Source organism: Bubalus kerabau, chromosome 1, assembly GCF_029407905.1.
Source record: "Bubalus kerabau isolate K-KA32 ecotype Philippines breed swamp buffalo chromosome 1, PCC_UOA_SB_1v2, whole genome shotgun sequence".
Taxonomy (NCBI): domain Eukaryota; kingdom Metazoa; phylum Chordata; class Mammalia; order Artiodactyla; family Bovidae; genus Bubalus; species Bubalus kerabau.
This window is the reverse complement of record NC_073624.1, coordinates 199,008,693-199,035,164: the sequence shown is the minus strand read 5'-3', so window position 1 is coordinate 199,035,164 and position 26,472 is coordinate 199,008,693. Positions and strand designations below refer to the sequence as shown.

The window sequence follows — 26,472 nt, the reverse complement described above, 5'->3', positions numbered from 1 at the left end:
GGCAAGGATGTCCCCTTTCACTCTGCTTTTCAATAGTACTCTGGAAATCCTAGCTGTTGCTGTAAAACAAGAAAAGGAAACAAAGTCATGAAGGTTGGGAAGAAAGACACTAAACTGCCTTTGTTTGCAGGTAAGTGTAGAATGTCCATCTATGGAAAACCAAAACTGGAACCAAAAAACCCTAATCCTGGAACTAATAATAAACAACTATAGTGCAGGAGACAAGGTAAACATGCAAAAGCCAATTCCTTTCCTACAGATCAAGAATAAACAAGTCGAATTTTAAATTTAAAACACCATTTACAGAGAATTAACCATCATGGAGACAAGATGGTGGAGTAATATTGTACATAAGCTCACTTCTTCTCAAAAAAAAATCAAAATTGCAACTAAATGATGAACAATCATCAACCAAAAAACAAGCAAACAAAAAACAACAACACTGGAACCTACCAAAAAAGATATCCTACATCCAAAGACAAAGAAGCAGCCACAAAAGGGTAGGAGAGGCACAAATGCAATAAAATCAAAATGCCAGTCCCACTAGATGGGCAACTCACAAACTGGAAAATAATTATATTGCTGAGGTAGTTCTGAGCCCCACGTCAGGCTCCCCAGCCTGAAGGTCCGGTATCAGGAAGAGCCCTCAGAGCAAACTGGCTTTGAACTCAGCAAGCAGGGTTTGATTACAGGAAATTCACAGTACTGAAGGGAACAAAAACTCCACTCTCGGAGAATGCACACAAAGTCTCCTGTACACCACAACCAGGGTAAAAAGCAAACAAACAATGATCTCATAAAAGCCTGGGCCAGACCTACCTGCTGGAATCAGAGTGTCTGGCAGAAGCAGGGCTTGGATATGGCTCACTGCAGGGACAAAAACACTAGTGGCAGTAACTCTGGGGAATACTCATTGGCGTGAGCTCTCTTGGAGGGTGCTATTTTCTCCCCAAGATCTGGTCCCAGCCAATAGCCTGTAGACTCCAGTGCTGGGATACCTGAAGTCAAACCAATAGCAGGAACACAGCCCCACCAATCAGCAAATAGGCTGCCTAAAGTCTTTCTGAGCCCACAGCTGCCCACTAAACACACCCCTTGACACAGCTCTGCCCACCAGATGGTCAAGAACCAGGTCCACCCATAAGTGAGCAGGAACCACCCACAAGTGAGCAGGAACCAGTCTCTCTCACAAGGAAGCCTATACAAGCCTCTTAGGCCTCATCCACCAGGGGTCAGAAAGCAGAAGCAAGCAGACTATTCGATGATGACTACTTCACTTTCACAACCCTGCAGTCTGTGGAACGACAACCACAATCACAGAAAGTAGACAAAATGAGACATCAGAGGAGTAACTCCCAGATCAAGGAAAAATATAAAACCCCAGAAGAACAACAACAAAGTGGAGATACACAATCTACACAAAAAAGAATTTAGAGTAATGACAGTAAAGATGATCCAAGACCTCAAAAACAGAATGAAGGCAGAGAATGAGAAGATACAAGAAATGTTTAATAAAGAGCTAGAAGACCTAAAGAACAAACAGAGATCAACATTACAAGAACTGAAAAGAAAAAAATACTACAGGAATCAATGGCAAGTTAAATGAGGCAGAAGAACAGACAAATGAGCTGGAAGACATATGGTGGATATACTGCTGCACAGCAGAATAAAGGGAAAAAAAGAAAACAAATAAGGACAGACAAAGAGACTCATGGTACATTAAAAGCAATGTTCACATTTATTTCCCTGGTAGCTCAGGTGGTAAAGAATCTGCCTGCAATGAAGGAGACTCTGGTTCAATTCCTGGGTCAGGAAGATCTGGTGGAGAAGGGATAGGCTACCCACTGCAGGATTCTTGGGCTTCCCGTTTGGCTCAGCTGGTAAAGAATCTGCCTGCAATGCAGAAGACCAGGGTTTGATCCCTGGGTTGGGAAGATCCCCTGGAGAATGGAAAGGCTACCCACAGCAGTATTCTGGCCTGGAGAATCCCAAAGACTGTAGAGTCCATGGGGTCGCAAAGAGATGGACATGACTGAGCGACTTTCATTCACATTATAGGGTCTCAGAGGAGAAGAGAGAGAAAGGGCCCAAGAAAATATCTGAAGAGATTATACCTGAAAACTTCCCTAACATGAGAAAGAAAACACTCACTCAAGACCAGGAAGCTCAGAGAGTCCCAGGCAGGATAAACCCAAGGAGGAATACAGGCAAATATCACTGATGAACACAGATACAAATAACAAAATACTAGCGAACTGAATCCAACAATATATTAAAAGGATCACACAGCTTGATCAAGTGGAGTTTATTGCAGAGATGCAAGGATTCTTCAGTACTGCTCACCACAACTAGAGAAAGCTCATGAAGCAATGAAGACACAGCACAGCCCAAAATAAGAATAAATAACTATTATAAAATCATATGCTATTAGGGAATACAAAAAACCGTTTTCACAAAATTCAATACCCATTAATGATTGAAAACTCTCTGGAAAGTGGGCAAAGAGGGAACTTACCTCAACATAATAAAGGCTATATATGACAAACCCACAGCTAACATCATTCATAAAAGTGAAAAGCTGAAAGCATTCCCTCTAAGATCAGGAACAAGATAAGAACATCCACTATCACCACTTTTATTCAACATAGTTTTGGAAGTCCTAGCCATTGACTAGTCAGAGAAGATAAAGGAACAAAAGGAATCCAGATAGGAAAAGAAGTAAAACTATCACTGTTAGAAGATGACATGACACTATATATAGAAAATCCTAAAGATGCAACCAGAAAACTACAACAATGGATTCAGTAAAGTTGCAAGATACAAAATTAATGCACAGGAACCTCTTGCATTTCAATATATTAACAATGAAAGATCAGAGAGAAATTAATGAAATAATTCCACTTATCATGACATCAAAAATAATAAAATACCTAGAATAAATCCACCTAAGGAGGCAGAAGACCTGTACTCAGAAAACCATAAAATACTTATGAAAGAAATTAAAGATAACACAAAACAGATATCAAATTCTTGGATTGGAAGAATCAATATTCTCAAATGACTATACCACTCAAGGCAATCTACAGATTCAATGCAATCCCCACCAAATTACCAAAGGCATTTATTGCAGATGTAGAACAAAAATGTTTTTAATTTGTATGGAGACACAAAAGACCCTGAAGAGCCAAAACAATTGTGAGAAATAAAAACGGAGCTGGAGGAATCAAGCGCTCCAACTTCAGACCATACTACAAAGCTATAGCAATCAAAACAGTATGGCACTGGCACAGAAACAGAAATACTGATCAATGGAACAGGACAGAACACCCAGAAATAAATCCACACACCTACAGTCAATTAATCTATAACAAAAGAGACAAGAATATACAATGGAGAGAAGTCTCTTCAGTAAGTGATGTTGGGAAAACTGGATAGCTACCTATAAGAGAATGAAATAAGAACATTCTCTAATACTGACACAAAAATAAACTCAAAATGGGTTAAGGACCTAAATATAACACCAGATACTATAAAACCGTTCAGAGGAAACCATAGGAAAAACACTCTAACAGAAATTTCAGAAATATCTTTTTCAATCTGTCTCTTAGAGTAACAGAAATAAAAACACAAATAAACCAATGGACTAAAAAGCACTACCATATGACCCGGCAATCCTATTCCTGGTCAAATGTCCAGAGAAAACCATAATTTGAAAAGACACATGCATCCCCATGTTCACTGCAGCACTATTTACAATAGCCAGCACATGGAGGCAACCTAAATGTCCATTGACAGAGGAATGGTTTTAAAAAAAACGTGGTGCATATATACAATGGAATATTGCTCAGTCATAAAAAGATCAAAATAATGCCATTTGTGACAACATGGATGGACCCAAAGATTGTAACACTAAGTGAAGTAAGTCAGAGAAAGACAAATATGATACTGCTTACATGTGGAATTTTAAAACATGGTACAAACGCATCCAGTCACAGAACAAAAATGGTGTCACAGATGTAGAAAACAAATTTATAGTTACCAAGGGGGAAGCGGGGAAGGATAAATTAGGAGACTGTGGTTGATATATACACACTACTATATATAACATAAATAACTAATAAGGTCCTACTACATAGCACTGAGCACTCTACTCAATATTGTGTAATGACCTATATGGGAACAGCACCTTAAAAAAAGAGGATCTACATATGTGTATAACTGATTCATTTTGCCATACAGCAGAAATTAATACATTATATCTACCATACTCCAATAAAAAGTAACTTAAAAAAATAAAAAAGGGACCTAATTCAACACAGAAGCTTTTACACAGCAAAAGAAACCATGAACAAAACATAAAGACAAACCACAAAATGACAGAAAATATTTGCAAACGATGTGACCAAAAAGGGATTAGTCTCCAAAATTTACAAACACCTTATACAGCTCAATATCAAGAAAACGAACAACCCCATAAAAAAATGGTCAGCAGGGGCTTTCCTGGTGGTCTAGTGGTTAAGAATCCACCTGCCAACACAGGGGACACAGGTTCGATCCCTCGTCTAGGAAGACCCCCACATGCCATGGAACAAATAAGCTCATGTAACACAGCTTCTGAGTCCACACACCACAAATACTGAAGTCCACAAGTCTAGAGCCTGTGCTCCTAACAAGAGAAGCAACTGCAATGAGAAGCTCATGCACTGCAACAAAGTAGTCCCTGCTTGCCACAACTAGAGAAAGCACACACACAGCAAAGATCAGTGTAGCCAAAACTAAATGAATAAATGAATCTTTTTTAAAAAATGGGCCTACATAGGCATTATATAGAGGACCTATATAGACATTTCTCCAAAGAAGACATACAGATGGCCAAGAGGCACATGAAAAGATGCTCAGCATCGTGAATTGTTAAAGAAATTCAAATCAAAACTACAATGCAGTATCACCTCACAGCAGTCAGAATGGCCATCATCAAAAAGTCTATAAAGGAAAGAACAAGATGGTGAAGGAGTAGGTGAACATGGAATCCATGTCTCTCTACAGATACATCAGGAATACGCCTTCAGACACATATGTGCATGCAGAACACCAGCTGAGAATGGACAGGAGTACCTGACCCCTGGAAAAGAATATATAGAACCATGCAAAACTCAGGAAGAGGAAGGAACTAGGGGGAAAACAGGAGTATCAGTAGGACTGGACCTGCCCTCGGCAGGTGGGGGAACTGAAGCAGGAGTCCAATCCCCACACTGGGGCAACTGTCTGAGTCAGAGGAGGAACATTTAAGGCTGACTGAAACAGCTGATTGTGGCAGGCTAAATGGAATGAGAATCAGACAGTCCTCACTGCAGCAATACATACCCTGGACAGGGACACAAGTCCCCTGGAAAGTGCAGCAGCTAGGAGGTGGAGTTTAGGGATTGTGGAGCAATCCCAGGGCAAGGATTGCTGTTGACTGCGGAGAGACAGATCAAGGGGATGTGAGGGAGGAGACTGTGGTGGGAAATGCCTGTAGAGGAAAGCTACCATAAAAGCTTAAAAGCCACAGAAGCAAGGCGATACTGCTGAGTCAAGAGTAAGGGGTGGACCATCACCATAGCCTCTCTCTCCCCACACACCAGCATTGGCAGCTGAACAACAGAAAGGCTGGCCCATCAAATGCCTGATGCACTGAACTACAGAGTAGGACCCCACCCAGGGTGCCCCTTTAAGTGCCTGATGCGCCGATCTACAGAGTATGACCCCAGCCAGGGGGGCCCCTTCTAAGTGCCTGTGGCACTGAACAACAGAGAAGGATCCCAGGCAAGGGAGCCCTCTAACTGCCTGAATGGGCGGAGCTACGGAGAAAAACAGGTCAAAGAGGCCTTCTGATCGCCAGCTACAAGAGGCTGGAAAAAAAGACTCTGGTAGAGCCATAACTCCTAAGGCAGAGGCAGTCCCTGTCCCTGCATACTTGGTGCCGCCAAGATCCCCATAAGCCAAGCGGCTGCACCACCTTCACACCCAACTCTAACTGGGGCAGAGCTGCCGCAGGCAAAAAAAAGTCTTGCATCTATGCGCGCAGGATCACTTTGGTAGTGTCTGACTCTTTGAGACCTTGTACACTGTGGCCTGCCAGGTTTCTCTGTCAGGGAGGCGGGTTCTCCAGGCAAGAATACTAGAGCATGTGGGCCAATACTGGTTGCCATACCCTTCCAGAGCACTGTATTTCCTGCTGCCCTAGCTGCCAACTCCCCTGAGTACCTGGTGCTGCCAGAACCCCTGCAACCCAAGCAGCTGCACCACCTCTACACCTGGCCCTCACAAGGGCAAACCCAAGTCCTCCAGGGCAGCCTCAGGAGCAACAGCGGACAACAGCCCCAGTGGACAACCCACATGCAGAGCTGGAAATAAAATCACAATTGAAACCCAGGGGCAGTGAGGCTAAAGAAGAAGATCCAAAACCTTCCCACCAGCTATACAAGCTGCAAATTAAATCCACACGATCAACTAGGAAGACTCTGTGTCTATGGAATATATAAAAGGTCATTGAGAGTTCCCGCAAAAGAAAACACACTAGTTCTGATAGCTGGGGACACTGGAGGCAAGAACACACAGGAGTAGGACCAGATTACAATCTGAGTTGTCCCCACAGCAGGTTCAGAGATCAGTCAGCACAGTGTTGGAGGGCATCCTAGGGAGGTGAGGTGGACTGTGACTCCCAGCGAGGGAAAGACTCTGACAGCAGTGACTCAAGAAAAACATTAATTATTCTTACGTTTTGACTTGTTCTGTAGATACTTTTGGATTTTTTCCTCCCCACCCCCCCCCCTCCGTTGTAGTTGTCAATTTTATTGACACTATGAAATCTAATTAAGCTTTTGAGCTTTTTTTTTCCCTCTCAGTCACATTTTTTATGGTTGTTATAAACCTCTGCCTCTACACTGGGCTTGTGCAGTTCTGTGGAGTTTTTTTTTTTCTTTTTTCTTTTCTTTTTTAATTTTAATTTCTAATTTTTTTAACCTATTATTATTTTTTCTACATTTATACCTTTGTTTGCTTTTCCTACTGTTCTTTTCCCCTTGCAGTTAATCTTCAATGTATATAAATCTTATCTATCTCTATTTAACTTTGTGTATCTATTTTTTCTTTTCTTTCTTTCATCTTAAAATATTGGTTAGTTTTATTTTCATTGCTTTATTCCCCAACTGGCACCTTGCTTTCATTTTGATTTCCAGTTTGTGCTTTAGTTAGTTTTGCTCTGGTAGATATAATTTTTGGTTTCCTTTGTTTGCTGGGTCAATCTATTGTACTTTATTTTTGTTGGACTGTTTTGATTTTGCTATTGGGTGTATATGCATATGTGTATATTCAGTCACACTTTTTATTGCTGATATAAACCTCTGCCTCTACACTGGGCTTTTGCAGTTCTATGGAGATTTCCTTTTTTTTTCTGCTTCCTTTTTTTTCTTCTTCTTCTATTCTTTTTTATAATTTTAGTTTTTAATTTTTTAAACCTGTTATATTTTTCTACATTTATTCCTTTGTTTGCCTTCCCTACTGCTCTTTTCCCCTTGCAGTTAAACTTTAATGTATATAAATCTTCTTCATCTACCTCTATTTAACTTTGCATATCTATTCTTTATTTCTTTTCTTTCTTTCCCTTCCTCTCAACATATTTGTTAGTTTTATTTTCATTGCTTTATTACCCACTGGGCACCTAGCTTTAGTTTTGTTTTCCAGTTTGTGCTTTAGTTAGTTTTGTTCTTAACTGGTAAATATAGTTTCTGATTTCCTTTGTTCATCTGGTCAATCTACTATACTTTATTTTTGTTGACTTTTCTATACTATACTTTATTACTGTTTTTCTATACTTTTCTATACTGTACTTTATTACTGTTTTGACTTTTCTCATGGGTGTATATGTATATGTGTATATTCAAATATTTTAATTATTATTTGCCTGATTTTGTCACTGTCATTTGTCTGGGGTTTATCTTTGGCTTCTCATTTTTGGATATTTGTTTTAATCTCACTTAATGCCATAACAAAAAACTTGCGGAATCTTCATTCCTGAACAGAGATCAAGCCCTGGGCCTTTGAAGTGGGAGCACTGACTCCAAGACCCTAGACTACCAAATAACTAACCTTAGAGAGGACCAAACAGTGAGAACAAACACAATGGAAATCACTAGAATACAAGACCCAACCCAGCATCACCCAAATACCAATGGCACCCTGTGCAGGAAGCCTCATCTAAACAACAAACAAAAATATAAACCCAATCATCAGCAGACAGGATTACCACCTCACTCAGCCTTCCCCAGCAGAGGAAAAACAAACAAAAATCATACCCTACCCAAAGCTTACAAAAACCACTGGACCAACCTAAAGAGGTAGAAACCAAAAGGAAGAAAGAATTCAACCTTGAAGCCTGGGAAAAGGAGACCTCAAACACTATAAGTTAAAAAAAAAAAGAAAAGGCAGAGAAATACTACACAAATAAAGGAACACACTAGAAACACAGAAGTCCAAATAAATGAAGAGGAAACAGGCAAACTATCTGAAAAAGAACTCAGAATAATGATAGTAAGTATGATCAAAAACCTTGAAAACAATATGGAGAACATGTAAGAATCAATTAACCAAGACCTAGAAGAATTAAAGAATAAACATACAGCGACAATACAATTACTGAAATTAAAAATACTCTAGAAGGAATCAATAGCAGAATATCTGAAGCAGAAGAATGAATCAGTGAGCTGGAAGATAAAATGGTGGAAATAACTTTTGAAGAGCAGAATAAAGTAAAAAGAATGAAAAGAGCTGAGGACAGTCTCAGAGACCTCTGGGACAATATCAAATGCACCAATATTCGAATTATAGGGGTACCAGAAAAAGAAGAGCAAAAGAAAGGGTATGAGAAAATTTTTGAAGAGATTTTAGTTGAAAATTTCCCAAACATGGAAAAAGAAATAGTCAATCAAGTCCAAGAGGCACAAAGACTCCTATACAGGATAAACCCAAGGAGAAACACACCAAGACACATATTAATCAAACTAACAAAGACTAAACACAAAGAAAGAATATTAAAAGCAGCAAGGGAGAAGCAACAAGTAACATACAAGGGAAACCCCTTACGTTTAACAGCTGATCTTTCAACAGAAACTCTGCAGGCCAGAAGGGAATGGTAGGATATATTTAAAGTACTGAAAGGGAAAAATCCACAACCAAGATTACTGTACCCATCAAGAATCTCATTCAAAATTGATGGAAAAATAAAAAGCTTTTCAGACAAGCAAAAGTTAAAGACAATTCAGTACCACCAAATCAGCTTTACCACAAACATTAAAGGGGCTTACACAGTCAAGAAATACAAGAAAAGAAAAAAGATCTACAAAGTCAACCCCAAATCATTATGAAAATGGCAATAGGAACACATATATCAATAATTACTTTAAATGTAAACGGATTAAATGCTCCAACCAAAAGACACAGACTGGCTGAATGGATACAGAAACAAGATACATATATATGCTGTCTACCAGAAACTCACTTCAGACCTAAAGACACGTATAGACTGAAAGTGAGAGGATGGAAAAATATATTCCACACAAATGGGAAGCAAAAGAAAGCTGGCATAGCAATCCTCATATCAGACAAAATAGATCTTAAAGAATATTACAAGAGATAAGGAAGGACACTACATAATAATCGAGGGATCAATCTAAGAAGACTTAACAACTGTAAACATGTATGCACCCAGCACAGGAGCACCTCAATACATAAGACAAACACTAACAGACATAAAAGGAGAAATTGACAGTAACACCATAATACTAGGAGACTTTAACACCCCACTCACACCAATGGACACATCATCAAAACAGAAAATTAATAAGGAAGCACAAGTCTTAAATGATACATTAGATGAAATGGATCTCATTGATTGTATCTTCAGTACATTCCAACAAAATGCAGAAGAATACACCTGCTTCTCAAGTGTACATGGAACATTCTCCAGGAAAGACCATATCTTGGGTCACAAATCAAACCTCAGTAAATTTAAGAAAACTCAAATCGTATCAAGCATCTTCCAACCACGACGCTATGAGACTGGATATCAATTATGGGAAAAAAACTGTAAGAAATGCAAATACATGGAGATTAAACAACACATTTCTAAATAACCCACAGGTTACTGAAGAAATCAAAAAGGAAATAAAAAAATTTCTAGAAACAAATGACAACTCAAAACCTATGGGATGCAGCAAAAGCAGTTCTAAGAGGGAAGTTTATACCAATACAATCCTACCTCAAGAAACAAGAATAACATCAAAGAGATAACCTAACTTTACACCTAAAACAACTGGAAAAAGAAGAACAAAAAAACCCCCAAAATTAGTAGAAGGAAAGAAATCATAAAGATCTGAGCAGAAATAAATGAAATAGAAATAAAAGAAACAATGCTGCTGCTGCTGCTAAGTCGCTTCAGTCGTGTCCGACTCTGTGCGACCCCATAGATGGCAGCCCATTAGGCTCCTCTGTCCCTGGGATTCTCCAGGCAAGAATACTGGAGTGGGTTGCCATTTCCTTCTCCAATGCATGAAAGTAAAAAGTGAAAGTGAAGTTGCTCAGTCCTGTCCGACTCTTAGTGACCCCATGGACTGCAGCCTACCAGGCTCCTCCATCCATGGATTTTCCAGGCAAGAGTACTGGAGTGGGGTGCCATTGCCTTCAGTAGTAAAGATTAATAAAACTAAAAGCTGGTTGTTTGAGAAGATAAACAAAATTGAGACACCTTTAACCAGACTCATCAAGAGCAAAAGAGAGAAGAATCAAATCAACAAAATTAGAAATGAAAAAGGACAGGTTACAACAGTCAATGAAGAAATACAAAGGACTTTAAGAGAGTATTATGAACAACTATATGGCAATAAAATGGATAACCTGGAAGAAATAGACAGATTCTTAAAAAAGATCAATCTTCCAACACCGAACAAACAAGAAATAGAAATTATGAGCAACGCAATTACAAGCACTGACATTGAAGCTGTGATCAAAAATCTCCCAAAAAACAAAAGCCCAGGACCAGATATTTTCACAAGAGAATTCTATCATTTAGAAAAGAGCTAATGCCTATCCTTCTAAAACTCTTTCAAAACACTGCAGAAGAAGGAACACTTCCACACTCATTCTACAAGGCCACCATCACCCTGATACCAAAACCAGGCAAAGACAACACAAAAAAAGAAAACTACAGGCCAGTATCACTGATGAACATAGATGCAAAAATCCTCAGGAAAATTTTAACAAACAGAATTCAGCAACACATCAAAATGCTAATACACCATGATCAAGTTGGGTTTATTCCAGGCATGCAAGGATTCTTCAATATACACAAATCAATCCATGTGATACACCATATTAACAAACTGAAAGATAAAAACCATATGATCATCTCAATAGATGCAGAAAAACCCTTTGACAAAATTCAGCACCCATTTATGATGAAAACTTTTCAAAAATGGGCACAGAAGGAACCTACCTCAACATAGTAAAGGGAAAATATATGATACGCCTACAGCAAACATTATTCTCAATGGTGAAAAACTGAAAGCAGTCCCCCTAACATCAGGAACAAGACAAGGGTGTCCACTTTCACCACTAGTACTCAATATGGTTCTGGATGTCCTAGCTACAGCAATCAGAGAAGAAAAAGAAATAAAAGGAATCCAGATCAGAAAAGAAGTAAAGCTCTCACTGTTTGCACATGACATGATACTATACATAGAAACCCTAAAGATAGTATCAGAAAATTACTAGAGCTAATCAGTGAATTTACCAAAGTTGTAGGATACAAAATCAATACACAGAATTCACTTGCATTTCTATATACTAACAATGAAAAATCAGAAAGAAATTAAGGAATCAATCCTATTCACTACTGCAACAAAAAGAGTTAAATATCTAGGAATAAACTTACCTAGGGAGACAAAAAAACTGTACACAGAAAATTATAAGACATTAATAAAATAAATCAAAGACAACATAAACAAATTTCATATTCCTGGGTAGGAAGAATCAATATTGTGGAAATGACTATACTACAAATGCAATCTACAGATTCAATGCGTTCCCAGCAAATTACCAATGGCATTTTTCACAGAACTAGAACAAAAAATTTCACAATTCATATGGAAACACAAAGACTCCAAATGGCCAAAGCAGTCTTGAGAAAGAAGAATGGAACTGAAGGAATCAACCTTTCTGAGTTCAGATTACACTACAAAGCTACAGTCATCAAGACTGTATTTCAAAAACAGAAGTACAGACCAATGAAACAAGATAGAAAGCCAAGAAATAAACTATTACCTACAGGGACCCTATTTTTGACAAATAAGATATACAATGGGGCGAAGATAGCTTCTTCAATAAATGGTGCTGGGAAAACTGGACAGCTACATGTAAAAGAATGAAATTAGAACACTTCCTAACACCACACAAAGATAAACTCAAAATGTATTAAAGACCTAAATATAAGACCAGAAACTGTAAAACTCTTAGAGGAAAACAAAGGCAGATCACTCGAGGACATAAAGCAAGATCCTCTGTGATCCACCTCCTAGAGTAACAGAAATAAAAACAAAAGTAAACAAGTGGGACCTGATTAAACTTAAAAGCTTTTGCACAGCAAAGGAAACTATAAGCAAGACGAAAAGACAACCCTCAGAATGGGAGATAAAAATAGCAAATGAACTGCTACGTCTTGCCCTGGTGTCTTTGCTGCTGTCTACCGACATGGTGGGGTGGTGCTCCAGGATCCTGCTTCAGACAAATAAGTTGCCCCATCCATTAAAACATTAATGTCCCTGTTGCTGCCTTGGAGCTCTTTCTTCAGTCTTGAGGCTGGTTGGTTAGCCTGCTTCTGATTGGAATTGCTGCATGGGGCATCGGCTTTGGGCTGATTTCCAGTCTCCGTGTGGTGGGCGTGGTCATCGCCGTTGGCATCTTCTTGTTCCTGATCGCGTTAGTGGGGCTGATTGGAGCTGTGAAACACCATCAGGTGTTGCTTTTTTTTTACATGATTATTCTCTTGCTTGTATTTATTGTCCAGTTTTCAGTATCATGTGTTTGTTTAGCCCTGAACCAGGAGCAACAGGCTCAGCTCCTGGAAGTTGGTTGGAACAATACAGCAAGTGCTCGGGATGACATCCAGAGAAATTTAAACTGCTGTGGGTTCCGAAGTTTTAACCCAAATGACACCTGTATGGCAAGCTGTGTGAAAAGCAGCCACCCGTGCTCACCCTGTGCTCCAATAATAGGAAGATACGTGGGAGAGGTTTTGAGATTTGTTGGTGGCATTGGCCTCTTCTTCAGTTTTACAGAGATCCTGGGTGTTTGGCTGACCTACAGGAACCAGAAAGACCCTCGTCCTAATCCCAGCACATTCCTTTGATGAGAAAACAAGGAACATCTTTCCTATGCTGATCTTGTACATTTCCTCTAAGTTAAACTAATTTGCCTGTTTAAGGAAACAGTACCTGAAAAATTACATTATTGACAGTGGAATTATATATTTTTATGTTTCTCTAAATGTTTTTCTTTTTCCATTGCTGAAACAAATCTGAAACTTGTGGTCTCTGAACCTCAGTGGTAGCTGTAATCTATTGTTTTTCGCAGTGTCTGGCACTGTCTACTGTGGCCTTTCTTAGCAGTTTTACCTGCAGAAAAACTTTGTAAGGCACTGTTGTGTTGATCATATTGTGACTCTTAATGTACATCTCACTGGAATAATTGTTATGTGGCACTGTGCTGTATAGCTAGTCCTCACTGGAAAAAAAGAGTTGAAGTTTATTAAAGCCAGAAAGTATGAGATTATTATAAGTTCAACAAGGGAAATCTAAACTCGCCAGTTTTTTGTCCTTTTAGGAAAGAAGTGATGTGGTGAATATTGTTAATATAAAAGTGATAAGTTACTTCTAGTAGTCTTTCTGATCACACTAATGTAGTCTAGAAATAGTCATGTCTTTAGGAAAGTATGGTTTAGGTTTTGATTTTTACAGGTAAGTGCAAAGGAGAAATGATTTCCTGAATGTCCCAATGTGTAACATTTACCTTCAGCCTTCAAAATGAAATGAGTTTGAGAAATTCAGAAAGCATATCTATATATAATCTTGGTATTGTTTTATAATAATTTGAAGTCCCAAAGATTGCCTTTTTAAAGAAGTTACTATTAATGCATTGGCCCATGTAGTAAAACGATATCTGATTATCTTGCAAATTCTAAAACCCTTCTTATGAAATTTCTCAGTATTGCCACAGCAGCTTGTCAAATCCAAGCATATTTGAATGTGATCTCCTATAATTTGAAATTTAAATAGTATTGTGGTTCTGTATATTATGTTAAAAAATTAAAGTACGGAAACCTTAAAAAAAAAATAGCAACTGACAAAGAATTAATTTCCAAAATATACAAGCAGCTCACACAACTCAAAGCCAGGAAAACAAACAACCCAATCAAAAAGTGGGGAAAAGACCTAAACAGACATTTCTCCAAAGAAGACACACAGATGGTAATAAACACATGAAAAGATGCTCAACATCACTCATTATTAGAGAAATGCAAATCAAAGCCACAATGAGATATCACCTCACACTGGTCAGATGGCCATCATCAACAAGTCAACAAACAATAAATGCTGGAGAGGGTATGGAGAAAAGGGAACACTCTTGCACTGTTGGTGGGAATGTAAATTCATACAGCCACTATGGAAGATGGTATAGCAATTCCTTAAAACACTAGGAATAAAACCACCATACGACCCACTAATTCCACTCCTAGACATATACCCTGAGGAAACCAAAACTGAAAAAGACACATGTATCCCATTGTTCACTGCAGCACTATTTACAATAGCTAGAACATAGAAGCAATGTAGATGTCCATCAACAGATGAATGGATAAAGAAGTTGTGGTACATATACACAATGCAATATTATGCAGCCATAAAAAGGAATGCATTTGAGTCAGTTCTGATGAGATGGATGATCCTAGAACCTATTATACAGAATGAAGTGAGTCAAAAATAGAAAGACAAATATCATATTCTAGTGCATATATAACAGTTACAACTGGACATGGAACAACAGACTGGTTCCAAATAGGAAAAGGAGTACCTCAAGGCTGTATATTGTCACCCTTCTTATTTAACTTACATGCAGAGTACATCATGAGAAACACTGGGCTGGAAGAAGCACAAGCTGGAATCAAGATTGCCAGGAGAAATATCAATAACCTCAGATATGCAGATGACACCACCCTTATGGCAGAAAGTGAAGAACTAAAGAGCCACTAAATGCTGTCAAGAATGTGAAGCAACAGCAACTCTCATTCACTGCTGGTGGAAATGGAAAATGGTACACCCACTTTAGAAGACAAGTTTGTTGGTTTCTTACAAAATTATATATTCTTACCATACACTCTTACAGTTTGGGAGTTTCTTATGTTAATAAACCTTGGCATGCTGTTACCATACGATCCAATAACCATGCTCTTTCGTATTTGCCCAAATGAACTGAAAACTCATGTCCACTCAAAAGCCTGCACAAGGATGTCTGTAATAGCTCTATACCTAAGAGCCCCAACTTGGAAGCAACTAAGATATTCTTCAATAGCTTGAGTGGATAAATAAATACTGATACATCCAAACAATGGCATATTATTCAGCTCTAAAAAGAAATGACCTATCAAGCCACAAAATGACATGGAAGAAACCTAAATGCATACTACTGAGTGAAAGAAGCCAATCTGAAAAAGCCACATGCTACATGATCCCAACAATACAACATTCTAGAAAAAGCAAAACTATGGAGACAGTAAAAAGATCAGTAGTGGCCAAGGGTGAGAGGGGGAGGAGAGAAGAACAAACAGAACACAGAGATCTTCAGGGCAGTGAAACTATTCTGTAGGATCCTCCAGCCATCGATATGTGTCATTACACACTTGTCAAAACCTATAGGATGCACAATACCAAGGACAGGCCCTAATATAAATTATGGACACTGAGTGATGATGTGTCAGTGTGGGTCATCAACTGCATAAATGTACCACTCTGGTGGGAGATGCTGATAGTGGTGAGGAGGGCTGTGGGCGAGGGGGGGTAGTATTTGGGAACACTCAGCAGTTCCCACTTGATTTTGCTGTGAACCTAAAAAAGCTCTAAAAAAACAGAAGTTTATTAAATAAAAAATAAAGAAAAAAAATGAAGGTTTTCTTAAACTACAGCTGAGTTAATAGAGACCAATAAAGACATTTTTGGTTTCCCTGCACTCATCCAAGGAAGAAATTTTCCTAAGAAGCAATTTTTATAAACAATACAAAATTCTGCTTTATTCTGCTGTATATCAAACAATGAAAACACAATCTTTCCTTATTGCTAATTCTTGAAGACAACAGCAAACAGAAACAAGTGTTCATGTGTAACAATGTCACAGCATTTGTCTGCTGCTCTGGAGTAAAATCAGTTCACACCCTTGCATTTATCTCCCTATAATACCGCCACCCCTCCCTTCCTGAAATTCTAGTCCACAGGTGTACTTCTCAGAGAATAACCTTAGAGATGATGCACAAACCTTTTCCATCACGAGGAGGGGCTCCCTTTGCTTTAAAACTGTCCACTGGTGCCTTCGTGTCTGTTTCCAAAGCAATGCTTATCTGTATCTCAGACTTGAACTTAGTGTATTTATTACTCAGCAACTGGTACCATTTTGGTGCCTAGAGAGTAACAAAAAAAGCAAAACTCCTTAATAGTTAATAGGAAATAAACAGTAGTGGGAAATGTTCTATAAGGTTGTAAATATATTTCCTATAGTTTCTCAGAACTTCCTCCTCTTTTAAAGTATTTTTCCCCCACATTTTCCTCAAAAGAAATGAATCTTGCTTAGGAAACTCACTGAGTTTCCTGTTGGAAAAAAAAACAAGCTAAAGTTTAGATTGCCCTGCTTGTTTTTATTCCTATGCTTCAACAGGTATGTGTATTTCTATCCTCACTTGTATCACCTGTCTTACTTCATCCCTTATAACAACAACAAAGTATCAGTTTTCCAGTTTTTGGCCGCTAATTTTTCACTTTTTCTGTTATACCTTTTCTGCCTGCCACATTTCTGCTTTGTTCTGTTTATATCAAATCAGGAAAAGAAAAGCTTAGTGTTAAATGAAAGCACAAACAAAATACTAAAGTAAGGTCCAGTGGTAGAGTTCTGGGTTATGAGCCATGTATTTGACTGATATAAAAATATAAAAGCTTTCTCACAGAATGAGGAATCCTAAAATACCTGAATAGCCACCCCCTCCCCTCAAACCCAAGAGTAACCTCAAGAATTCTAACACCCCCATCAGCCTGCAAAATCCCACGGCCAGGCTCACAGGCACCATTACTGCAGGGGCACCATTTCAGTGCCTATAAACCGCATTCTTCCTCAGAACACTGTAATAGAAAGGCAAAGGAACTGGTGATCAAAACCAAAATCCGCAGCTTTATATTCAAACTATGTTTATAGGTAAAATAGGATGAAATAAACCATACGTATTTTTTTTAAATCATAATCAAATTTTTTTTAAGGCAAAAACTCATAGCTTGTTGCTGTATTTATAACAGATATTTTCTAACTTTAAGCATTAGCCTAAAAAAAAAAAAACTTTTATTTGCTCGCAGAATGTATGATACATTTTATTTTTCTGGTATTAACTCAGGAAAACAAATCTGGTTTCTTCTGTTTGTGTTTATTTACAGAGAATCAATTTACCCTGCAATTAAAATATTCTACTATACAACTTCAAATATTTCTGCTGGCAAACAAAAAACATTAAGCAAGACAATATTTACTTTACTCAAAACTAACATACTTTTGAAACATTCCTTTTTAACTCTGTTCACCAATATGAAGACTAACTGCCCTAAAGGACTAACCAGGTAAAACCACGCCAAGAGCATTTAGAGGCGAGAGTTTGGCTCGGATATCCTTCTCCTCAGAGGAGTTACCTTCTCTTCAACCAAAGAAACTACGTAAGTATTCCGGGTCTAAGCCTAGAAGGAAAACCGTTCTCAGGACTTGGTGGGAAGAGAGGTGACCCAAGGATGGAGGAGAAACAAGTCCTTTTTATAAAGCATTTCAGTTTCTTTTCAGTTCAGTCACTCAGTTGTGTCCGACTCTTTGCAACCCCATGAATCGCAGCACACCAGGCTTCCCTGTCCATCACCAACTCCCGGAGTTCACTCAAACTCACGTCCATAGAGTCGCTGATGCCATCCAGCCATCTCATCCTCTGTCGTCCCCTTTTTCTCCTGCCCCCAATCCCTCCCAGCATCAGAGCCTTTTCCAATGAGTCAACTCTTCACATGAGGTGGCCAAAGTACTGGAGTTTCAGCTTTAGCATCATTCCTTCCAAAGAACACCCAGGGCTGATCCCCTTTAGGATGGACTGGTTGGATCTCCTTGCAGTCCAAGGTACTCTCAAGAGTCTTCTCCAACACCACAGTTCAAAAGCATCAATTCTTTGGTACTCATCTTTCTTCACAGTCCAACTCTCACATCCATACATGACCACAGGAAAAACCATAGCCTTGACTAAATGGACCTTTGTTGGCAAAGTAATGTCTCTGCTTTTTAATATGCTATCTAGGTTGGTCATAACTTTTCTTCCAAGGAGTAAGCGTCTTTTAATTTCATGGCTGCAGTCACCATCTGCAGTGATTTTGGAGCCCAAAAAGATAAAGTCTGACACTGTTTCCCCATCTATTTGCCATGAAGTGATGGGACCAGATGCCATGATCTTCGTTTTCTGAATGTTGAGCTTTAAGCCAACTTTTTCACTCTCCTCTTTCACTCTCATCAAGAGGCTTTTGAGTTCCTCTTCACTTTCTGCCATAAGGGTGGTATCATCTGCATATTTAAGGTTATTGATATTTCTCCCGGCAATCTGGATTCCAGCTTGTGTTTCTTCCAGCCCAGTGTTTCTCATGATGTACTCTGCATAGAAGGGTGACAATATACAGCCTTCAAGTACTCCTTTTCCTATTTGGAACCAGTCTGTTGTTCCATGTCCAGTTCTAACTGTTGCTTCCTGACCTGCATACAAGTTTCTCAAGAGGCAGGTCAGGTGGTCTGATATTCCCATCTTTCAGAATTTTCCACAGTTTATTGTGATCCACACAGTCAAAGGCTTTGGCATAGTCAATAAAGCAGAAATAGATGCTTTTCTGGAACTCTCTTGTTTTTTCGATGATCCAGTGAATGTTGGCAATTTGATCTCTGGTTCCTCTGCCTTTTCTAAAACCAGCTTTGAACATCTGGAAGTTCACGGTTCACGTATTGCTGAAGCCTAGCTTGGAGAATTTTGAGCATTACTTTACTATCGTGTGAGATGAGTGCAATTGTGCAGTAGTTTGAGCATTCTCTGTCATTGCCTTTCTTTGGGATTGGAATGAAAACTGACCTTTTCCAGTCCTGTGGCCACTGCCGAGTTTTCCAAATTTGCTGGCATATTGAGTGCAGCACTTTCACAGCATCATCTTTCAGGATTTTGAATAGTTCCAAATTTGGCCCAGACTGACTGGCTTATTTGCAATTACACACATACTCTTGGAGATATTGCAAGGTGGGTCCCAGATGACCACAATAAACTGACTATTGCAATAAAGGGAGTCGTACAAGTTTTTGGGTCTCCCAGTGCATACAGAAGTTCTGTTTACACTATAGTGTAGTTTAAGTGTGCAGCAGCATTATGCCTAAAAAAAAAGTACATACCTTATTTAAAAAATACTTTATTGCTAAAAAATGCTAACCATCAGCTAAGCCTTCAGTGAGTCATAATCTTCTTACAATAGTAACATCAGAGATCACTGATCACAGATCATTGTAATGATTAAAATGTTTTAAATAGTCCAGTTACCAAAATGTGAGCAAATGCTGCTGGAAAATGGCTCCAACAGATCTCCTTGACAACCAGTTGTCACAATTGGTTTAAAAAAAAAAGCATATCTGTGAAGCACAATAAACTGAAGTGCAATAAAAATGAGGTATGCCTTTATCTTTCTACCAGGAGCAGAAACGTCAGTAACAGATAAATTTTTCTTCACAGAATCCTCATTTAAGATCCAAATCCATCAAGGACTTTAAAATAAGAGAGAATATTTTTTTACTTTATTTTTTGAAGAAAGTAGGACCGAAAAATGTCATTAAGAAAAACTGAAATTAAGAACTTCTAAAGTCAATAACATACAAAAAAAGCTGTAAGATACTTTAAAAGACCTAAGAAGCATTTTCAATAACAAAAGCATAATCAAGACCCTGAGTTGTTTTACCATCTTGCCAAGGGGATACTATTTACATAACAGTGTGTTTCAAGAAGTTCCCTTACTCTTAAGTAATACAAAAGGCATGCAAGGAGCAGGAAGCCGGGACACCAATTAGACAGCTGCTATGAAAGCCGGCAAAATTCAGGTTTAAACTGAAAGAAGTAGGGAAAACCACTAGGCCATTCAGGTACAACCTAATTCAAATCCCTTATGATTATACAGTGGAGGCGATGAATAGATTCAAGGGATTAGATCTGACAGAGTGCCTGAAGAACTACGGACAAAGGTTCGTAACATTGTACAGGAGTTAGTGACCAAAATTATCTCAAAGAAAAAGAAATGAAAGAAGGCAAAGTGGTTGTCTGAGGAGGCTTTACACATAGCTGAGGAAAGAAGAGAAGCAAAAAGCAAGAATGGGAAAGATATACCCAACTGAATGCAGAGTTCCCAGAGAATAGCAAGGAGAGGTAAGAAGGGCTTCTTAAATGAACCATGCAAAGAAGTAGAGGAAAACAACAGAATGGGAAAGACTAGGGATCTCTTCAAGAAAATCAGAGATACCAAGGGAATATTTCATGCAAGGATGGGCACGATAAAAGACAAAACAGTAAGGACCTAACAGAGGCAGAAGAGATTTAAAAGAAATGACAAGACTACACAGAAGAACAATACAAAAAATTCTTAGAGACCCAGATAACCATGATGTTGTGGTCACTCACCTACAGCCTGACATGCTAGAGTCTGAAGTCAAGTGGGCCTTAGGAAGCATCACTACAAACAAGGCTAGTGGAGGTGATGGAATTCCAGCTGAGCTATTTCAAATCCTAAAAGATGATGTTGTTAATGTGCTGCACTCAATATGTCAGCAAATTTGGAAAACTCAGCAATGGTCACAGGACTGGGAAAGGTCAGTTTTCATTACAATCCCAAAGAAAGGCAGTGCCAAAGAATGTACAAATTAGGGTATAATTGCATTCATTTAGCATGCTAGTAAGGTTATGCTCAAAATCCTTCAAGCAAGGCTTCTGCAGTATGTGAACCAAGAACTTCCAGACATACAAGCTGGGTTTAGGAAAGGCAGAGGAACCAGAGATTAAATTGCCAACATTTGTTGGAACGTAGACAAAGCAAGGGAATTCAAGAAAAAATCTACCTCTGCTTCATTAACCAGGCTAAAGTCTTTGACTGCATGGATCATAACAAACTGTGGAAAATTCTTAGAGAGATGGAAATACCAGACCACCTTACCTGTCTCCTGAGAAACCTGTATGCGGGTTCAGACGCAACAGTCAGAACCTTACATGGAACAACTGACTGATTCAAAACTGGGAAAGGAGTACAACAAGGCTGTAAATTGTCACCCTGTTTATTTAACTTATATGCAGAGTACATTATGTGAAATGCCAGACTGGATGGATCACAAGCTGGAATCAAGACTGCCATGAGAAATATCAACAACCTCAGACATGCAGACGATACCACTCTAATGGCAGAAAGAGAAGAACTAAAGAGCCTCTTGATGAGGGTGAAAGGGAAGAGTGAAAAAGTTGGCTTAACTCTCAACATTCAAAAAGCAAAAAGCAAAAATCCAACTGTTGTTGGACTGCAAGGAGATCAAACCAGTCAATCCTAAAGGAAATCAACCCTGAATATTCACTGGAAGGACTGTGCTGAAACTGAAGCTCCAATACTGTGGCCATGTGATGTGAAGAGATGACTCACTGGAAAAGACCCTGATGCTGGGAACAACTGAAGGCAAAAAGAGAAGAGAGCAGCAGAGGATGAAATGGTTAGATAGCATCACCAACTCAATGGACATGAAGCTGAGCAAACTTTGGGAGATGATGAAGGACAGGGAAGCCTGGTGTGGTGTAGTCCATGGGGGTCACAAAGAGCTGGACATGACTTAGTGACTGAACGACATGACAGCCTCGGTGGGTGGCTTAAGTTTGAGACGGCAGCATGAAATGCAGGGTATCAGATGGATCAGGAGGGAAAACCAACTGGAAAGGGTTGGCTCTGGAGGCCAGGAAAGGGAAGGGTCAAGGAAGACGTCTGGAAGGAGAGCAGTGACCATCACTGAAGCCAGGAACTCTAAAAGAGGAGCACTTTGAAGGTGAAGTGCAGGAGCTGAACACGTTAAACGTAAAGGTAATAGCAACTTGAACACAGATGTGAACTCAGAAGTTTCTTTGAGAGATAGGTCTAGGTCAAAGGAAGGATCAAAAGGTCAGGATTTTCTAAACCAAATTCACCTCAAGAGCTAAGAACTGCCATACCATATACCATGGTACGAGCCCATGATCTATTAGGTCTAACAGTCCATGTCCTTTCCATCAATCTCTTATCTACTGAAAATAACCAACTGTTTGGCAGAGTCCATAACAAAACATCAAAAGCTCAGTACCTGCTTTGTTTCTTGAGCAGTTCTTAAGTCTAGAACAACGTAACCAACAGTTTCTCTGGCTGAAGTTGAAGGATCCAAGGCAAAACATTGCAGTTTGATAGGAGTACGCTGTAGCCTGTAACGTAACAATTCATGTGATAAATAAAATCACTTTTGCTTAATACTGAACTTTCCATTAGCTTTGAAAAACCTACTTACTACTACTATTCAAGACAACTATTATTTTGTTGGATAACCTATATCTATTCTGTACTTTCTAAAAAACTCTTCAACTGGCATGAACTATTAATTATGTCTACTTATCTATATACCAACTATACATAAAACATGTAAAAAAAAAAACCATTTAAGTCTCTCTCATCCAAGAAGCTAACATCTAGGTCAATGTTTCTCAAGCTTCTGTGACACACAGGATGTTTTCAAAGTCAAAAATTACCATTAATCCTCAAGACTGATTTTAAATTGTTTTTCTTAGACTTACACACATAAAGCTTCAAAACACATATATATGCTTCTTTTTTTTTTAGATTTTTTTTATGTAGACGAAAGAAATCTTTATTGAATCTGTTACAATATTGCTTCTGTTTAACGTTTTGGTTTTATGGCCCTGAGGCATGGATCTTAGCTCCCAGACTAGGGATGCAACCTGCTCCCCTGCACCGGAAGGGAAGTCCCTATTTATATGCTTGTAACTCTTTTTGTTGCTAAAAAAAAATGAAAGAAACTTAAGAATTAAATGTCATAACATTGTAGATTATTAAAATTAAGTTAAAAACAATTCAGTGTAATACATGATAAGGTCACGTAAGCATGAGCTTGACTTATGCAACATGGCTTCTTTTGAGTCTGGAACCCCCCCATACACAGTAAGCTGACTGGATTTTGCCATCACTGCCATTATCTAATGGCATGACTGGGCACAAAAGTCATCCTTTATGTATTTATCTGTGTCATTTTCTCAGTCTACTAAATACAGAGTGGTGCCACTTTATACTAACACAATCATATACACAAACACCAATGCAGGCACTAGTATCTCAATATGAAGACACTGTCTGAGCAGATATTCCAGAAGTCACTAAGATTAAATGCAAAATTTTAGTATCCTCTAGGAATTTAATACTATTTCAAAGAAACTCATGGACTAATCCAGGGGATCTTCCCAATCAAACCCAGGTTTCCTGCACTGCAGGCGGATTCTTTACCACCTGAGCTACCAGGGAAGCCTACCTAGATATATGTGTGTGTGTATATACACACACACATACAGTAGCTCCACTGTTAAAGAACCCACCTGCAATGCACGAGACCCCAGTTCAATTCCTGGGTCAGGAAGTTCCCTTGGAGAAGGGATAGGCTACCCACTCCAGTATTCTTGGGCTTCCCTGGTGGCTCAGATGGTAAAGAATCCACCTGCAACGCAGGAAACCCCAGTTCGATCCCTGGGTTGGGAAGATCCCTTAGAGGGCATGGCAACCCACTGCAGTATTCTTGCCTGGAGAATCCCCATGGCAGAGGAGCCTGGTGGTCCACAGATCACAAAGAGTTGGACATGACTGAGCAACTAAGCACAGCACAGTACCTTCGAGCATGCGCACATGTGCGTGCACACACACACATCACAAATTGAAACAAAAGCTGAACAGATTGAAAATAACAGTCACCTGTGCTGATGAAGTGCTTTCCTGTCAATTTCCCAGGCTAACTCAGTAGCAAATTCTGGCTGGTCTGTATGGTCCACAGGATCAGTAGCCAACTGCTCTCCATCAAACTTTGCTTCTACTATAAGCATATGTTTTGGACGTTTGGGGAAATGGCGACCTAGGAAAAAAAGACTGTACAGGTTAACTGGAAGTGTACAAGAATCAAATATGGTCCCTCGGCATGTAAGTTTTAAAAACTGACATGTTAACAGTGGTTAACTTATCATGTATTCCATAAACTCACTCACTAGCACATACTCACATATATACTCAAATTCATGATTCATAAAAACATTAGTCAAATTGGAAGCTGTAATTAATAAATTAGTGCTTCCCTAACACTAATGTGCAATGAATCACCCAAGGTCCTGTAAAATGTAGATTCTGGTTCAACTGGTCTGGGATGGGCCCAGGATTCTGCATTTCTAACAAGATCCCAGGAGATGTCAACGGTGTTGTTCTTGGTTCACACTTTGAGCAGCAATGATCTCAATAATATTCAGAATTAAAGTGTTAAAAATGTGATTATATCAATTTTAGATATTACTAAAATCACTGCAGACAGTGACTGCAGCCACAAAATTAAAAGATGCATGTTCCTTGGAATAAACCGATGACAAACCTAGACAGCATATTAAAAAGCAGAAACATCACTTTGCCAACAAAGGTCCATCTAGTCAAAGCTATGGTTTTTCCAGTAGTCAAGTATGGATGTGAGAGTTGGACCATAAAGAAGTCTGAGCACTGAAGAACTGATGCTTTCAAACTGTGGTGCTGGAGAAGACTCTTCAGAGTCCCTTGGATAGCAATGAGATCAAAGCAGTCAATCCTAGAGGAAATCAACCCTAAATATTCATTAGAAGGATTGATGCTGAAGCTGAAGCTCCAATACCTTTGCCACCTGAAACAAAGAGGTGACTCCCTGATGCTGGGAAAGACTGAGGACAGGTGGTGTAGGGGGCAACAGAGGACAAGATGGTTGGATGGCATCACTGACTCAATGGTAATGAGTTTGAGCAAATTCTGAGAGAGAGTGAAGGACACGGAAGCTTGTCATGCTGACTCCATGGGGTCGCAAAGAGTCAGACAGGACAGAGCAACTGAACAACAAATACCAGTATTTAATATAGAACAGGTTATCTAGAGAGTTAAGAAATAATCCAATTAGCAAAAACAAATTTACCTGAATCTTAATTTTCCTGTTAACACAGTAACAGGATCAATGTGACCACATGGACCACAGCCTTGTCTAACTCAGTGAAACCATGACCGCCATGCTGTGTAGGGCCACCCAAGACAAACAGGTCACGGTGGAGAGTTCTGACAAAGCATGGTCCACTGGAGAAGGGACTGGCAAACCACTTCAGTATTCTTGCCTTGAGAACCCCATGAAGAGTATGAAAAGGCAAAAAGATAGGATGCTGAAAGATGAACTACCCAGGTCAGTAGGTGCCCAATATGCTACTGGAGATCAGTGGAGAAATAACTCCAGAAAAAATGGAGAGACAGAGCCAAAGCACAAACAACACCCAGTTGTGGATGTGACTGGTGATAGAAGTAAAGTCTGATGCTGTAAAGAGCAATAATGCATAGGAACCTGGAATGTTAGGTCAATGAATCAAGGCAAACTGGAGGTGGTCAAACAGGAGATGCCAAGAGTGAACATCCACATTTTAGGAATCAGAGAATTAAAATGGACTGGAATGGGTGAATTTAACTCAGACAACAATTTAACTCAGAAGACAATTACATCTATTACTGTGGGCAAGAATCCCTTAGAAGAAATGGAGTAACCATGATTGTCAAAAAGAGAGTCCGAAATGCAGTACTTGGATACAATCTCAAAAATGACAGAATGATCTCTGTTCGTTTCCAAAGCAAACCATTTAATATCACAGTAATCCAAGTCTATGCCCTGACCAGTAATGCTAAAGAAGCTGAACAGTTCTATGAGGACCTACAAGGCCTTCTACAACTAATACCCAAAAAAGATGTCTTTTTCATTATAGGGGACTGGAAT

At 39.1% G+C, this 26,472-nt stretch overlaps 3 protein-coding genes across 14 annotated transcripts in view; 2 read left to right on the top strand and 1 right to left on the bottom strand.

Moving 5' to 3' along the window:
- The window catches only part of CSNK1G3 (casein kinase 1 gamma 3), a 410,789-nt gene that overhangs the window by 153,510 nt on the left and 230,807 nt on the right, over nt 1-26,472 (top strand). The gene's annotated exons all lie outside the window — the stretch shown is intronic.
- Nucleotides 1-26,472, bottom strand: part of CEP120 (centrosomal protein 120) — a 168,478-nt gene that overhangs the window by 52,797 nt on the left and 89,209 nt on the right. For 11 of the 12 annotated variants that reach the window (XR_008703234.1, XM_055549356.1, XM_055549355.1 and 8 more), the window contains 3 exons: nt 24,414-24,570; nt 22,750-22,864; nt 16,618-16,759 (listed from right to left, as the gene is read on the bottom strand). Coding sequence is in view for 11 of the 12 variants with exons in the window: in XM_055549356.1 (XP_055405331.1) it covers nt 16,618-16,759; nt 22,750-22,864; nt 24,414-24,570 (414 nt within the window). In the remaining variant the exon portion in view is untranslated. Of the gene's footprint in view, nt 1-16,617; nt 16,760-22,749; nt 22,865-24,413; nt 24,571-26,472 lie in introns of those variants that run through there. The other variant, XM_055549366.1, reaches the window with a different exon arrangement.
- On the top strand, nt 88-13,579 carry LOC129641248 (tetraspanin-13-like). The gene is made up of 2 exons (XM_055565982.1): nt 88-130; nt 12,891-13,579. The coding sequence occupies exons 1-2, from the start codon at nt 88-90 to the stop codon at nt 13,439-13,441; spliced, it is 594 nt and encodes a 197-aa protein (XP_055421957.1). The 3' UTR covers nt 13,442-13,579.

Coding starts and splice junctions, on each gene's coding strand:
- LOC129641248 (XM_055565982.1), top strand. CDS start 88: ATGAAGGTTGGGAAGAAAGACACTAAACTGCCTTTGTTTGCAG. Junction 131..12,890: donor TAAACTGCCTTTGTTTGCAG/GTAAGTGTAGAA, acceptor TTCAGTCTTGAG/GCTGGTTGGTTAGCCTGCTT.